General features: G+C 45.4%; 1 protein-coding gene and 1 pseudogene across 1 annotated transcript; both read right to left on the bottom strand.

Moving 5' to 3' along the window:
- Positions 1 to 1,835: 1,835 nt before the first annotated feature.
- Positions 1,836 to 7,227, bottom strand: LOC146192421 (uncharacterized). Its single transcript, XM_084600461.1, has 2 exons — positions 7,209 to 7,227; positions 1,836 to 4,728 (listed from the first exon to the last, which is right to left on the bottom strand). The coding sequence occupies exons 1-2, from the start codon at positions 7,225 to 7,227 to the stop codon at positions 3,671 to 3,673; spliced, it is 1,077 nt and encodes a 358-aa protein (XP_084456587.1). The 3' UTR covers positions 1,836 to 3,670.
- A 548-nt stretch (positions 7,228 to 7,775) lies between these two features.
- On the bottom strand, positions 7,776 to 9,000 carry LOC146192420 (uncharacterized; annotated as a pseudogene).
- Positions 9,001 to 17,669: the final 8,669 nt, after the last annotated feature.

The raw sequence follows: 17,669 nt of genomic DNA, 5'->3' as shown, positions 1-17,669 counted from the left end.
GTCAATAGCTGTCAAAGAGGCTTGAAGAATACCATGATCAGAAGTTTCCCTTATCTGCTTAAACACTATGCAATCATCTGCAAATAATCGTATGGATACAGAATTTGGAATAACATCAGGCAAATCATTTATACCCAAGTAGCACACATTACATGGCCCACCGGGGGCCCGTATGGGCAAGTTGGGCTTGGGCAACCACAATAACACCCACGAAGGCCCGCTTTAGGGATCAAGCGGGCAAGCCCAAATTGGGCTTGCCCCTGTTTTTTCCATTTGGGCATTATATAGGCGTGGAAAGGGCTAACTAAGTACATATTCCCACATCTGGCCCTCCAGGGTCCCGTTTGGGAAATTTTAGGGCCGATGCAAATGAAATTTGGGCTTTGTGTAGGAAACGCATGGGCTGATCTAATTGGGGTTGCCCACTCAAAAGCCGAATAGGTCCCGCATGGGCCGCGGCGGGGCTAAATACGGGTATGCCCGCACATTGCCTACATGGGACCCTTGAGGGGTTCTTGAGGGAAGGTCAGACGAAAATCTGGAATTCATGCAGAAACTTCCTGGGCTGCCCCATATAGGTTTGCCCACCAAAAACCTAGATAATTTCCGCGTGGGCGGTAGCGGGGCAGGCAATTGCTCCTTCCCACTTCTGGCCGCATCGGTCTCTTTCGGGGCAATTTAGGGCAGACGCGATGTAAATGTGGGCCTAAAGCGAATAGAAGACGGGCTAGTCCGATTGGGGCTCCCCACGCAAAAACTGAATAGGTCCCGCATGGTTTGCGGCCGGGCTGAAAAGCGACCACACCGCCACGCTGCCCACACGGGTATTTCTTTGGGTACTTGCGGGAAAATGCAATATATATTCGTAGTCCATGCGGTAAAATCAAGATCAGCCCAATTGGGGCGGCCCATGAAATGCCGCAGTGGGCCCCAAATTGGCCGTAGGCGGGCTTACCGCTCTGAAACGTCTCCACCCTATCTTTAAGGCACCATTTTATTTATGTAAATCATGTTATACCGGCTACTAATTGCCTCTTCTGGAGGTTTCACATAACTGTCCTAAGCATATCCCTGCTATGAATAAAGACTATTTATTTTTACTCTAACAACTACGTTAATTATGCAGTGTCGACAGAAAATATGCAACAGTATAACTGTTCCGCTTTACGAGTATGCACTGAACGACCTCCAAATGTTTCCTGCGGCATTACTATTCTACACGCACCACCGAAATAAATATTCAGACCAACATGTTGGGGTTGATGTGGGCCAGCCCACATTATTGTAGTGTTGGGAATAAATTTCTCTCATGTTACTGAGCGTCGCATACAAGCAAAAAAATAGCGCATAATGTTTCGCAATTGATGATTACTGGAATTTGGGCAGCCCCGGAAATGCCAGATTCAACCCATCAGGGCAGCACGTGGGCCAGCTCAAAACGGACTGGCTTTCGCAAATCCCGCGTATATATAATTCAGGTATTGGAGGGATTAATCGACTTAAAAATTAAAACCTTGATCAATGGGATGACATTGCCTGCACAAATGTGGGACCCATTAATGATTCTGATGTGCTGCCCACATTCGTCTACCTGGGCTGAATGCGGGCAGCCCTATTTGGGCTGCCCACACGGATACAGATTGGCACCGATCGCGGCAAAATTGGGCAGCCCGCGCGGGGCCCCTCTGGGTACGTGTTGCAAATCCCGCACGGGGCCCGTATGGGCTGCCCTCACGGGCCCAACGCGGGCCCCACTTCATAGACCACTTTGTGCTACTTGGGTATATATAAGAAACAGTAATGGACCCAACACGCTTCCCTGCGGTACACCCGAAGTGACACACAGTGATTCCGAAATGGCACCATTCACCTCAACAAACTGACTCCTCTTTTCCAAGTATGCCTCTATCCATTGAACTATATATTGTGGAAGACATATTAGCTCTAATTTATGAATAAGTTTATTGTGTGGGACCGTATCGAAGGCCTTGGCAAAATCCAAGAACAATATGTCCATTTGGCCGGAATTGTCAAGGGCAGAGGATAATTCATGAACAGTTGACACAAGTTGGGTAACTGTTGACATTCCTTTTCGGAATCCATGTTGGAAAGGTGATAAAATGTTTTTGTCACTGAGAAAATCCCTAACGATACCCGCCAGAATGTGTTCTATAATTTTGCAACAGCTGCTATTTATTGATACAGGACGGTAATTGGATAGTATTGATCGATCACCTGATTTGTGAATAGGCACTACACGTGCTACTTTCCAGTCAAAAGGTAAATCGCTTGTACGGAAGGAAACTGAAAACATGTTGGCTAAATACTCAGCAATCTTTGAACCATAGCGTTTTAAAAAAGTGTTTGGAATGCCGTCCACTCCACAGCCTTTCTTTGTGTCAATTTGGCGTAGCAATGATAATACGCCTTCTGTTGAGATGGAAGGAATACTACTAGGATCTATACATTCTTTCGGTTTAGTAAGGACAGGTTTCAATGTGAAAACGCTTTTAAAGTAATGATTAAAAGAATCCGCAATTTTCTGGCTATCAAGTAACACAGTTTCATCCGTTTCCACTCTATCACTTCCTTTCTCTTACTTAGATGTCTCCAAAATCTGCTAGGATAAGTATTTAAATATGAAGGAAGAATAACTTCGTAGTAATGATTCTTTGCCATCATTAACTTCCGTGCTAACGCGTGCTTTAATTCTTGAAAGGTTGCAGTAGGAGCCTTAAGTTGCCTATGATGTCGTTTTATTTTGCGTTTCAGGTGTATAATTTCCCGGGTGACCCAAGGATTCCTTCGATTAGGTTTTATTTTTTTTCAGAGGAACAAAAGTTTCAATAGCAGAAAGTATTAATTCTTTAAATCTATTCCACAAAACATGAATATCATCGCTCTCGTTAATAACTAAAGACGTTTCTAGGTAGTCTATTATGGCAGTGTCGTCTGATCGATTAAAGTCTCGAATACGTACAGGTGGTACATTCTCGGACAACCGTTCATAGTTACAAGACCAACAAAACGATAACAAGTCATGATCTGAAATGCCACGCTCAACACTCAAAAAGCCATTGGAAAAAATTTCACTGACAAAAAACAAATCAAGAAGGGCACTGTCACGGGTGGGTTCTCTAACCATTTGATCTAAATTCAGAGCTAACATGATATCCAAGACAGTATTATTGTCATCACATTGTCCATAAGCCAGACATGGCCAATTCACGTTTGGCAGGTTGAAATCGCCAGTTAATATGGTATTACAATAACGCTTTGCCAGCAGGTGATCATACAGTTTTTGAAGGTACGAATTTGCAGAGTTGGGTGGACGATAAACTGAACATAGTAGAAAGGAAGTGCCCCAAAGAGATACATTCAAAAATAAGCTTTCGTGGTCAGGTATTTGGTCCAATACAGTAACGGCAACAGAAGACTTCACTATAACGGCAACCCCTCCACCACGAGAACACCGGTCATGCCTGTATACTTTGTAACCAGTTGGAACAATTGTATCGCTAGAGATGCCATCATGTAACCAAGTTTCTGTAAGGATGACTATATGAGGGTCATATGAAAGAAGCAGGCATTCCAGGCTATCAGTTTCATTCACGATACTCCTGACGTTGAGCGAGAGCATGCGTAGTTGACGCTGCAGAGTCTGTGACCGCTATCTATCTGATTGAACGGTCTGTCGAGCCGGCATTCGCATGTTGCACGAATCATCCCAAACGTAAAAGGCTTTATCAACACGTAGTTTGTCTCCAACTAGATTAACTTTTTTGCCAGCGTCCTTCTCTGCTTTTCCGCTTTGCCAAAGTAATTTGCGCTTTCTTAAAGTTTCTGGTGAGAAGTCATTTTGAATAGAAATACCAGAATCTTTTAGCTTCCGAACGTTACGCCAAACCATTTGCTTCTCAAGGTAGTACTGGAAGTAGAGAATAACTGGGCGAATAGAGGCTCCTCGCCCCATTCTGTGAATGCGTGCTACAGACAAGCAATCAACACCCAATTTTTGATTAGAGACCTCATCAATTACCTTCCGTCGCAGGTCATCTTCCGTTTCATCATCCTGTTCGGTAATGCCAAACACAACTAAGTTATTTCTTCGACTGCGATCTTCCAAATCCGCTAGACGTGACCTCTGCGAGTTAAGTTCTTCTTGGTATTTTGCAACAATTTCTTGCAGCCTTTTTATCTGCTGCGAATTTTTGTGTACTTCCTTAATATTCTCTTCTACCGTCTCCATGCGCACACCAAATTCAAACACAGCTTTCTCGGTATTCTCCAGTCTTTGCTTAATATCTACTAGATCGCTGCGAATTATTTTCTGACCTTCCACTAGTTGCTCTAACATTTCCGCAACAGAAGGACCAGGGTTTTCCTCTATATCGCCACAAAGCAATAACTTACAAACATGAAAGCAGTCAGCAGCAATAAATAGGAGAGTGTGTGGGCTCGGCACAACAACAAGCGTTCTTTCATCACTTCTAAAAAAGCCAGTATAACTAACCTGCAATAAGATGGGAGGCATGCTTAGCACACCGTCCGGTCCTCTTTCGCCGAGCCCACTGAAGTTCCAAGAATGCAGTCCTGATTTTATAGCCTGTGTCTTTGATGATGTCACAAATCCGATGCTTGATGTTGCCGCTTGTAGAAAACCGTCGATGCAGTAGGCGTTGTCCCACTTGCTGCCGAATGTTGCTGCTTGCTCTCTGAGCCCTTCGCCTTGGGGTTGAAATGTTCAAAGCAGTCCGGCTGTAGATAGCACGATCGCCTGCAATAACATGAGAGGCATGCTTAGCACACCGTCCGGTCCTCTTTCGCCGAGCCTACTGAAGTCCCAAGAATGCAGTCCTGATTTTATAGCCTGTGTCTTTGATGTCGTCACATATCCGATGCTTGATGTTGCCGCTTGTAGAAAACCGTCGATGCAGTAGGCGTTTGGGTTTGGGTTTTCACTTGCTCAACTTCACCGGCCCAACATTCCTTGCTTTCAAGGTAATGCTTTAGTGGCACACCAAGGTAATTGCCTGGCGTTATTGTCCATTGCATACTGGAGAACAGTTCAGGCGCGTATTGCCAGTTCCGTGCCAAAATCCTAAACACTTTGCTCAACTAATTTCACTTCCACTTGCAGTGCAAAAAGCAGTGGCTTCTTTTACAACTTCTTGCACGCTCTCATGGTCAGTACAAAAAACCGCAATATCGTCCGCGTATGCCAAAACCCGAACTTCACTTTGAAAAAATCTATAACCGCGTATGTTTGGCCTTGTAAGCAATCTCAAACAGAAAGGCTCTAGATAAAGCGCAAACAAAAGGGGAGACAGAGGACAGCCCTGCCTTAGTGACGACTGAACAGGTATACGATCGGTTAAATGCTTATTCACGACCAGTCTCGCTGAACAGCACTCGTAAACCATTTTCACGCCCTTTGTAATCACGGAACCAGCATTGACATACTCTAAAACAGAGAACAAAATTTCATGTACCACTTTATCAAATGCTTTGTGGAGGTCTAATTGCATCATGGCTACGTGGTCATGCATTGCGTCACAACATTCGAGTACACTCCTTGCTGCGTGTATGTTAGTAAAAATGGTCTTTCCTTTTATACCGCATGTCTGATGTGGGCCTACAAGAGAAGTAATTACACGTTGGAGTCGTCGCCCTAATATTTTCATGCAAATTTTATAGTCAACATTCGTTAGACTTATAGGACGGTAAGACGCTACAGACTGAAGCTTAACTGGGTCATCTGTTTTCGGGATTAGTACAACGTGTGACATTCGAAAAGACGGAGGAGGTACGTTCTTTTCGTAGCATTCACTAATAACTCTTTCCAGTAAAACAGCCATTTCAGTTGGAAAGGCCTTGTATATGGCAGCACCTTATTGTATATGGCAGTGACTTATTGGAATTTAATTCCCCGATAACGGCCTCAATTTCCTCGGAAGTAATACTTGCTTCAAGTGTCTGCGCCACTTCGTCTTCAACTCTTGGCATCAGCGACAGAAAGTCTTTTCTGAAGCGTTCAATGTCCGGTGTTTTCAGGCTAAACAATTCGCTGTAAAATTCTACAAAAGCCCGTTCAATCGTTTTTTTTTTCCGAGGTAACTACGTTCTGATAGCAGATTTCTTTTATCTCTTTTGACACTGCGTACCTTTTTTCGTCACTAAGTGCCCTTTTCGTGGGCGTCTCTCCGAGCCACAATTTTTCGCTGCGTGCCCTTATCACCGCACCGCGATACTTCTCTTCGTCTATCACCTCAAGTTTGGTTTTTATCTTTTTTATATCTTGGGCGAACAAGCCAGGCTGAACGCTCTCCATGCTAAGCATGTATTCAAGTGTGCTACGAAGTTCTTTTTCTTGTTCTCTTTCTTTACGTCGGAGAGTGCATGCTCGGTCAATAGCAGCTATCTTTATATCGCACTTAAACTGCTCCCATGCTTGTATAAATTTAGAGTCATTTTGTAACATATGCTTAATATATTCTTTAACTTTAGTGGTAAATTCTTCATCCAGCAGCAGTTTTTCATTAAATTTCCATAGCTCCCAATTGAACTTTGTTGCCTTACTTTTCATGCCTAGAGTAATCATTACGAGGGAGTGGTCACTAAAGCTCATGGGAAGTGTTTGATATTCCGAGCACAAGGGCACACAATTAATGGGAACATATATTCGGTCCAACCTTGCATGACAGCTACCTTGAAAGTGCGTGAACTTTGCTTGGCCTTCATGCGTCATTATACAGCCAGCATCTTCAAGCTCTGCCTCATTAACAATGTCAATAAGTAACTCTGCACTCTTGTCACGAAGGACACGGTCTGTTGTTCTATCTTCCGGTCTACAGACACAGTTGAAGTCTCCAAGCAGGAGAACACGTTTCTCATGTATTAGGAAGGATTTCATATAGTGAAAAAACTCTTCCCCCTCAAACGACACAGATCACTCTCCAGTCCAATCCAGAAAAACTGAAATCGCATATCAAAAGCCGACCACTCTCACACGAGAACACAGACTGTACAGCCGCCCTGATTTTTAACAACATAGCGCGAGCGTCGACCAAATTGCTGCTCAGCGCCTTGTAACGGCGATAAGCGTGTAACACGGCGAGAGTTCGCGCAGGCGCACGAAGGGAGAGCGTCTTCTGCTACGCTGTTCGGATCACAAAGACACACGCCCTGTCACAATATCTGATTGCGACTTTCCACATTCTTGTGCATGCACGAACTCTCGCCGTGTTGCACGCTTATCGCCGTTATAAGGCGCTGACCAGCAGTTTAGTCGATGCTCGCGCTATATTGTTAAAAATCAGGGCGGCTGTACACACTCTATGCAATTTCGAATGAGAATGACACATCCCCCGATCTTCCAACCGCATGACAAACACTAACATTATATCTAGAACGATATATTTCAGCCATTTTATCTGTTTGTTGTTCGCTTTCCATTTTGCTCTCTTGAACTGCTAGCACATCAATTTCATTTTCCAGCAGAAGGGTGTTCAGCTGCTGTTGTCTCCGACGCGTTGACAGCCCCCTCACATTTAGCGTGGCTACACGCAAGCTAGTGGATAAATTGGTCGCCATCTCAAGAAATTATAAATCGCGAAACATTTCACTCACATCTCTTCTGCAGAAAGACAGCATTGCGGTTGAACTGTTGCATGGGATGACCATTCTTCCGTTTTGGCGAGTCTGTCCATCGTTCCAAGCGCTGCTCCCGATCATGGAGCGGGCTTGCGACGTCTCGACCGAAAAGGGTACCCCCGCTATGGCGGAGGCACAGGTGACACAGTTCTCCGGTCTGGGGGCACGTTTGGCCCTGGCTTGAAGGACGCCCGGCGAAGGGGGGCCGCCTTCAGTGGAGGCTGTCCGTTTTCCGCTCCTCCTTGGGTTGATCCCTCGTTGACACTGTCTTCGTGCACATGCTTCACAGGCAAGGTAGAAGCAGCTGGCATCTCATCTTCAGTGTCCCCCTGTTCCTCACTGTGTTGCGTAGCCGAAGCTGGGCTTGCAGCACTGGCATTGCCGTCTTCTTTCGTGGGTGTGTCGGTCCCAGCAACATTCGGCAACGGAACACTCACATCTGACTCACAGTGTTCTTTAAGGGCAGGGGTCTTCTCAGAGGACTGTTCGTTCTGTTCTGACTCCTCAGTGATTCCACTGCTCGCTTCCTCGTTGTCCACTGCGTCCATCAAGTGCTCGCCTGCCACTTCACTCGGCACGGGGCCTGCAACGTTGGCATACGTGCGCACACACTGGGACTCGTCATGGCCGCAGCGACGGCACAGCCCGCAGCGCGGCACACGACACTCACGCCGTATATGACCTTTCCCGCGGCACCGGAGGCAAAGCGGGGCTCTGCCTGCGACGTGGACGAGTGCGACGTCCTCGGCGATCCGAAGCTGATGCGGCAGGTCCTCAATGATCACGCCCACTTTGAGCTTCAGCGTGACCGTTCGAGTCGTTGAAGCCTTGTCGATACACCCTTGCACTTTCCACTTGTCTCTCGAAATTTCAGTAACTTTTCCAAAAGCCGCGAACGCCGCTCGAACATCATCGTCTTGCACGCCGTGTAGCAGCCAGAAAAGTTTCAACCAGATGCCTTGGTTACAAGGGTCAATGACCACGCATCGGTGTTCCTTCACTTCAAGAGCTTGGGCTTGCAAAATCTTCGCTTTCGCCTCTTCACCTTTAAACGTTACCGCCCACACGTGATTCATTTGATATGCCCCAAGGGCAACCACTTCCGGCAGCAGTGAAAGACGAGCGAGGGAGTCTCGAAAGTGCTCCACTCGCTACGGCCTGGCTTTTATGTCGCCGTGCAAAAAAACAGTATGCAAAACACTCGAACCTGTAGGCAGATGCGGTAGAACCAGTTCATAATCCTTGGCAGGCCTTTCCGTGTTCCTGATACCACGGCCCAGCTGGGCCGCTGAATCCGCTCCTTGGGAGCCCATGATAATCACGTCCGTCACGCTCGGTGGCCGGAAGTGGAATCCAACTAAGCCACGGCGCCGACAGAAACAACTAGAAACAGCAAGCTTCTACGAGTTGTCGAGGCGATGAATGCAGTTAACGAAAGATGGAGTAGGAAAGAAAAATGAAAGTAAAAAGGCTCCGGTGAGATTCGAACTCAAGATCTCCTGTTTACTAGACAGGCGCTTTAACCAACTAAGCCACGGCTTTTTCTTTTCTTTATTACCGACTTGGCAACTACAAATATCGATGAAAAGTCGCATGGAATTAAAAACACAAGTCACTTTCTGACAGGTTTCTTGTGATAGAATGGATTAGGTGACATGAGCTTGTCCAAGACTGGCAGCCATTCCGGGGTTTCCGATTGCCCTCCGAAAACATCACGCGTGTACATTACATATTCAACAAAATACTGATGGGCTGGGTGTACGACATGCTCATGGCGAACATCCATCCGCGTTCTCCATATGCTGTGCATACACAAGACCATTAATAAATCACTGGGCACTTCTCCTGGCTGGGCGCATGGAAGGTAGCGTATGCCAAACGGCGTTATTGGTAAGTCCTTTTTAATAGTACGCTGTAGCACGTCCCACAAAATAACCGCATCGTGACAATCAAGGAAAATATGCTCTATGGATTCCAGCTTTTTGCAAATTAAACAGTCAGCAGACCAAGGCACAAAAAGGCCTTTGCTTTCCAGCCATGGCTTCACCGGAAGAGTGCCGGTATGCAATTGAAAAAAGAAAGATTTAGCGGACGATCTGATGGGCATTCTTTTCACTCTTTTCAACACGTCCCGCTCCGGACCCAAAGCATATACAGCGCGATAAAGAGGCACAGGTAAAAAGGTTTCCAATAAATCTTTGTACAGCCGTTTTCGCGTAACAGTACACATATACTCATTTGAAAATCTCGCCTTCACTATTTGAAGGACGCGACAACTTCGCGAAGAAAAGCACTTAGATCCATAGTCCCTGTAGACATAGTCGAAACTACATATTCCGGCAGTGAATCACGCAATCGCACTTGGATTACCGTTCTAAGAAAAACATCGCTTTGTTCGCGCAAAAAAAAGAACCTGGTTACAATCTGCTTTAAGTATAAATGTGACAATCCCAGTCCACCATTATGCACCGGTATGAAACAGATTGCATCGACTGGTACGCTCCCATGTTGAAGCCCACACAAACGTGGCAAATACCCTATGCAGTTTTTGAACAGAGATTCTTGACATAGATAACACTTGCAGCATGTAAAAATTTTTGCAACTAGGAACATATTGCAAACGGTAGCTGTTGCGAACATAGAGAAGTTATGTCCTCCCCATTTGTTTGTTTGGATTTTCACTTGCTCAACTTCACCGGCCCAACATTCCTTGCTTTCAAGGTAATGCTTTAGTGGCACACAAGGTAATTGCCTGGCGTTATTGTCCATTGCATACTGGAGAACAGTTCAGGCGCGTATTGCCAGTTTCCGTGCCAAAATCCTAAACACTTTGCCCAACTAATTTCACTTCCACTTGCAGTGCAAAAAGCAGTGGCTTCTTTTACAACTTCTTGCATGCTCTCATGGTCAGTAAAAAAAACCGCAATATCGTCCGCGTATGCCAAAACCCGAACTTCACTTTGAAAAAATCTATAACCGCGTATGTTTGGCCTTGTAAGCAATCTCAAACAGAAAGGCTCTAGATAAAGCGCAAACAAAAGGGGAGACAGAGGACAGCCCTGCCTTACTGACGACTGAACAGGTATACGATCGGTTAAATGCTTATTCACGACCAGTCTCGCTGAACAGCACTCGTAAACCATTTTCACGCCCTTTGTAATCACGGAACCAGCATTGACATACTCTAAAACAGAGAACAAAATTTCATGTACCACTTTATCAAATGCTTCGTGGAGGTCTAATTGCATCATGGCTACGTGGTCATGCATCGCGTCACAACATTCGAATACACTCCTTGCTGCGTGTATGTTAGTAAAAATGGCCCTTCCTTTTATACCGCATGTCTGATGTGGGCCTACGAGAGAAGTAATTACACGTTGGAGTCGTCGCCCTAATACTTTCATGTAAATTTTATAGTCAACATTCGTTAGACTTATAGGACGGTAAGACGCTACAGACTGAAGCTTAATTGGGTCATCTGTTTTCGGGATTAGTACAACGTGTGACATTCGAAAACACGGAGGAGGTACGTTCTTTTCGTAGCATTCACTAATAACTCTTTCCTGTAAAACAGCCATTTCAGTTGGAAAGGCCTTGTATATGGCAGCACCAAGACCATCTGGTCCGGGTGACTTACTGGAATTTAATTCCCCGATAACGGCCTCAATTTCCTCGGAAGTAATACTTGCTTCAAGCGTCTGCGCCACTTCGTCTTCAACTCTTGGCATCAGCGACAGAAAGTCTTTTCTGAAGCGTTCAATATCCGGTGTTTTCAGGCTAAACAATTCGCTGTAAAATTCTACAAAAGCCCGTTCAATCGTTTTTTTTTTCCGAGGTAACTACGTTCTGATAGCAGATTTCTTTTATCTCTTTTGACACTGCGTACCTTTTTTCGTCACTAAGTGCCCTTTTCGTGGGCGTCTCTCCGAGCCACAATTTTTCGCTGCGTGCCCTTATCACCGCACCGCGATACTTCTCTTCGTCTATCACCTCAAGTTTGGTTTTTATCTTTTTTATATCTTGGGCGAACAAGCCAGGCTGAACGCTCTCCATGCTAAGCATGTATTCAAGTGTGCTACGAAGTTCTTTTTCTTGTTCGCTTTCTTTACGTCGGAGAGTGCATGCTCGGTCAATAGCAGCTATCTTTATATCGCACTTAAACTGCTCCCATGCTTGTATAAAATTAGAGTCATTTTGTAACATATGCTTAATATATTCTTTAACTTTAGTGGTAAATTCTTCATCCAGCAGCAGTTTTTCACTAAATTTCCATAGCTCCCAATTGAACTTTGTTGCCTTACTTTTCATGCCTAGAGTAATCATTACGAGGGAGTGGTCACTAAATCTCATGGGAAGTGTTTGATATTCCGAGCACAAGGGCACACAATCAATGGGAACATATATTCGGTCCAACCTTGCATGAATGCTATCTTGAAAGTGCGTGAACTTTGCTTGGCCTTCATGCGTCATTATACAGCCAGCATCTTCAAGCTCTGCCTCATTAACAATGTCAATAAGCAACTCTGCACTCTTGTCACGAAGGACACGGTCTGTTGTTCTATCTTCCGGTATACGGACACAGTTGAAGTCTCCAAGCAGGAGAACACGTCTCTCATGTATTAGGAAGGATTTCATATAGTGAAAAAACTCTTCCCGCTCAAACGACACAGATCACTCTCCAGTCCAATCCAGAAAAACTGAAATCGCATATCAAAAGCCGACCACTCTCACACGAGAACACAGACTGTACAGCCTCGCTGATTTTTAACAACATAGCGCGAGCGTCGACCAAATTGCTGCTCAGCGCCTTGTAACGGCGATAAGCGTGTAACACGGCGAGAGTTCGCGCAGGCGCACGAAGAGAGAGCGTCTTCTGCTACGCTGTTCGGATCACAAAGACACACGCCCTGTCACAATATCTGATTGCGACTTTCCACATTCTTGTGCATGCACGAACTCTCGCCGTGTTGCATGGTTATCGCCGTTATAAGGCGCTGACCAGCAGTTTAGTCGATGCTCGCGCTATATTGTTAAAAATCAGGGCGGCTGTACACACTCTATGCAATTTCGAATGAGAATGACACATCCCCCGATCTTCCAACCGCATGACAAACACTAACATTATATCTAGAACGATATATTTCAGCCATTTTATCTGTTTGTTGTTCGCTTTCCATTTTGCTCTCTTGGACTGCTGGCACATCAATTTCATTTTCCAGCAGAAGGCGGTTCACCTGCTGTTGTCTCCGACGCGTTGACAGCCCCCTCACATTTAGCGTGGCTACACGCAAGCTAGTGGATAAATAGGTCGCCATCTCAAGAAATTATAACTTTATTGCTGACTTAGACATTCGAAACAAGACGATTAACAATAAAACATGCCAGCACACTTTCGCGTGACACGGAGGGTTAAAACTTTTTCAGTTTTAGCAAACTGTCAAGCACATGAATCCATTGTGGCTGCTCGGGGAGTGTCAGTGTATGAAGTGTTCTCGTACAGGGTTGACTTGTATATCTGCATTGTTAAACTGCATTCTGGTTTTCCACGAGCTGTGGTGGGCCATGAGCATTACTGTATCAAAGGAAAACTCCTCTGTATTAGGAAATGGTAAAAATCGTATGCCATATGCATCTAGAGGTAGCTCTTTTTTTAAAGTTCTCTGAAGCACATCCCAGAAAAAATGGCACCCCAACAGTCCAAAAACACGTGTTCTATCGTCTCAGGTCTGTTACACAAGAAACATTTTGTTGACCAAGGGACGAACAGGCCTGTAGCATGCATCCATGTTTTGACTGATAATGTGCTAGTGTGGAGTTTAAAGAAAAATTATTTGACTGGTGGAGATATTGGCATCTTCTTAACTCCCTTGAGTACATCATCTCATGGGCCTGGAGAGTGCGACAAACGGTATATAGGTACAGGAAGCACTGTGTCCATTAGCTCCGCATACAATTTTTTCCGCTTAACATTGCACAAATACTCCATGGAAAAGCGCACATGCAGCAATCTGTACGCGAGCACCACTTCTCGCAAGTACCCTCTTACTGTACCACCTACATTGAGACACGAACTGACAAGAAAATTAGGAAGGAGTCGACCAAGCCGAACTTGGATTACTGTTCTGAGGAAGACATCATTTTCGTCACGAAGGTACATGAAACGCGAGACAACTTGTCGCAAAAATAAATGCGCCAGACCAAGCTCTCCTTTTTGTACGGAGAGAAACAAATTTGTTCGGCTCGTCCTTTCCCAGGTTGACGCCCAAATGAAAACGGCAAAAACACGGTGAAGTTTTTGTATGTTTGTCCTCGAAGCACTGAGCACATTCATCACGTACCACACTTTAGTAGTAAGGAACAGATTACATATAATGGCACGCGAGAACATGGATAACTGCCTTCCTTGCCACGCATCACTTTTTTCCTTGGCCCTCGATGCTTGGTCATGCCAGAACGGATCTGGGTCCCGGTAAGAATCAAGGGGCACTCCTAGATACAATGCTGGAGTGACTGACCAGCGCATCTGAGAATAGTGTTCGGGTGTGACCTCCCAGCTATCATGCCAGAAACCGCAGCTTTTTTCCCAGTTTATCTGGGCACCTGTGCAGCTGCAAAATTTCTGTACTACTTTCTCTATTTGCACAAAAGACAGCGATGTCGTCGGCAGAAGCCAGGATTTTCAGATGCACTGATTGTAGCGTGAAGCCCGTTATGCATTCATTATTCCGGATGGCAAAGCAAAGCGGTTCAAGGTATGCTGCGAATAACAATGGCGACAGTGGACAACCCTGCCTCACAGAAGATCGCACTTGGAGGCTTTCAGTGAGTTCTCCATTCACAACAATCCGTGTGGTACAGTTTTCGTATGCCATTCTAACACCATCTAATATTATTCGGCCGACATTAGCATGGTCTAGTACGGCAAACAAAACATCGTGAGAAATGCGGTCAAAGGCTTTTGCCAGGTCTAGTTGTATCATCGCCACTCGATCATCAAATGAGTCACAGCATTCTAGTATGGATCGTGCCACGTGTATGTTAGTGGCGATACTTCGCCCTTTTATGCCGCATGTTTGGTGCGTGCCTACGAGCGTTGTTATAACACCCTGCAGTCTTTTCGCTAGCACCTTCATGAAAATTTTGTAGTCGACGTTGGTGAGGCTTATCGGGCGATAAGACCCCACCAACAGGCGCTTATCAGGGTCTTCGGTTTTAGGAATTAGCACTATGTGGGATGTTGTGAAAGACAGCGGAACACGTTTTTTCTCATAGCTTTCGTCAACAACCTTCAGCAGAGCCTGGGCTATTGCAGGTTTGAACACTGTAGAAAGCTGCACCCAGTCCGTCAGGGCCAGGGGCTTTACTTGCTGGCAGGGCATCTATTGCAGCCTCAATATCTTTCACGGAAATTGGCTGCTCAAGCCGGGTTTTAACTTCTTCCTCAAGTTTCGGCATAAGTGGAAGGAATTCACTACAGAAGCCCAGTTCAGTTTTTCGCGACTGACAAAGCGTATCTTCAAAATGATCACAGATTGCGTTCCTGATTACACTACTGTCCGCCGAAATACCTGTGCAAGTTCTTATTTCTCGTCTTTCCTTTCGGCAAGCGTATCGTTTCTCGTCTGATAACGCACGCTTTGTTGGTGTTTCTCCCGCCCACAGCTGTTCCGTCCGCGCCCGATTAACTGCCGTACTATACTTATCTGTGTCCATTTTTTCAAGTTGGGCTTTGACACCCCTGATCTCATTAAATCATGCGCCTGGTTGGGCGTTTTCTATACACGTCAGAAATTCGAGATGTTTACGAAGCTCTGCTTCTTTTTGCTTCTCTGCGTATCTTAATTTCGTGCTTTTTTCTATCGCTCTCATTTTCACCCCCTGCTTAATATCCTCCCATTTTACAGCGAAGCTCAACATTTTCGCTGTAAGTGAAATATTTAATTATTGGTCTGTTTCGTTAAAAAAGCTCTCGTCCTCCAACAACGTATTATTATGTTTCCATAAATGCCAATTAAACCGATTCTGGCTTTGTTTTCTTCCAAAGGTTGCAATCACTAAGGCATGATCACTGAAAGCCACAGGTCTAACTTCGTACAAGGTGCAAAGTGGTACAAGTTCAGCTGCGACATACAATCTGTCTAATCGAGCATGGCTGTTGCCCTGAAAATGGGTATACTGCGTATAGGTGCCATTAGTAAATAAACTTCCAATATCTTCAAAATCATGGCCATGGACCATTTCATTCAAAACATCAGCACTTGTATCACGTACAATTGACTTAATGGCGCGATCTGAAGCTTGGCAAACGCAATTGAAATCGCCCAGTAAGATTATCACTTTGTCACTGTTTAAATATGACTCCAATCCTTCAAAAAATAATTTTCGCTCAGTCTCTGCGTTTGGTGCATACACACAAATAACTAGGAAATCAAGGCCGCAGTGCAAAAAATCAACGACAAGGAGACGGCCGCTTTGACACGAGAAAATCGACTGTACCATAATACCAAGATTATTGCGAAGAAAAAGTATACAACCGTCAGAGGCACCTACAGAATAGCAGACACATGCATCAAAATTCCTACGGAAAGCGGACACCATTCGGTCTGTAGCAACTTGACTCTCAATTTTCGATTCTTGCACGGCGACTACATGTAGGTCGTTATCTAGAAGAAGGCGACTGAGCTGACACTGTCGCCTTCTTCCTCCAAGGCCTCTCACGTTAATAGATGCTACACGCAGTGCTTCACTTATTGTGATCGCCATATCCAAAAGAAAAAAAAAACGCCTTATAAAATGGTGTCTGCCCTCGCGCCACACCCCAATACCCTTAGCCCAAAATGACACTTTGCACAACAAACTATGGAGGCGGTTTCCCCGCCTGCCTTGAATCGACCGAAATGTTCGGCCGCGGCTTCAGGGTAGACCGCCTCAAACCTGGAGTTTTGGGCGGCGGTCTGTCTAATCCGTTGTGGTCCTGTTGAAGCGTCCCGCTGTCAACGGCGTCGTGGGGGCGTTTTCCGGCCACCAAGGTAGCCGCACCGGGAAGAATGTCCATGCCCTCAGAGTCTGGAGGAATGCAAGGAGCTTCAGTGTCGACTGAAGATTTCACCTCCACCAAGATGTTAGGGGGTGTACTTAATATGACGGCACTGCAATGGACTGAACTCGATGCTAAGACTTCAGCAGCCGTGCAGAATCCACTCTTTCAGCGTCGTCCTTTTTCTCAACGCTTTGTCGTGCCCGCGTTCCTCGATCGTCGTCTTTGTCTGTGAGCACATCACTTTGGTCCCGCGTTTCCCGGTAACAATATTTTTACGTCTGAGTTGTCTGTCTCCTCAGTGAAGGATTAGGCAACGCTAGTTTCCTAAAACAATTCGAGAAGTTTAGGAACATATTAAAACGCTGTGGCATAGGCATCCAGAATCAATAAAGTACAAAGGATTGCTACACAAAAAAAGAAAAACCTCCGTCGAGTCGGATTCGAACCAGCGACCTATGGATGTCCGCAGTCAGGGAACCTCTACAGTCCACCGCTCTAACTACTGAGCTTTCGACGGAACCTGCATGGCCAGCAATGTAATGTACACTGGTAATCAGCGCCCGATGTCTACATTTACGAATTTCAGGTGTTGTGAACATGTGCCGCACAAAAAAATAGCATCCTCAAAGGCTGATGTCGTCGATTTTTGCCGAACGGGATTGTGGCTGTAGCGCGTCATTTCTTTTCGCAACTGCAAAGTCAGTTTTCCTCTTTCAACTTTGAAACCGATTACATCCTTCAATTCCTTTTTCATCACTTGGTAGAAAATTATCTCGAGCTCACTGCTAAAATGCGCTTTTCACCTAAAACCAACTCCAAGAGATATCAAAAAGCGGCTAATAAGGAATGACCCCACTACGCATCCTCAGTTATTGAAAAGCCTACAGGAATTTTAGGCGCTGTCTATGGATTCAATGGTCTGCATTCTTAAAGCAGGCATATATATTGAAAAGACGCGCCCATTGAACTCCCTTCA

Source organism: Amblyomma maculatum, chromosome 4, assembly GCF_055883805.1.
Source record: "Amblyomma maculatum isolate TAMU_Amacu chromosome 4, ASM5588380v1, whole genome shotgun sequence".
NCBI lineage: Eukaryota > Metazoa > Arthropoda > Arachnida > Ixodida > Ixodidae > Amblyomma > Amblyomma maculatum.
This window is presented reverse-complemented; position numbering and strand designations above follow the sequence as displayed.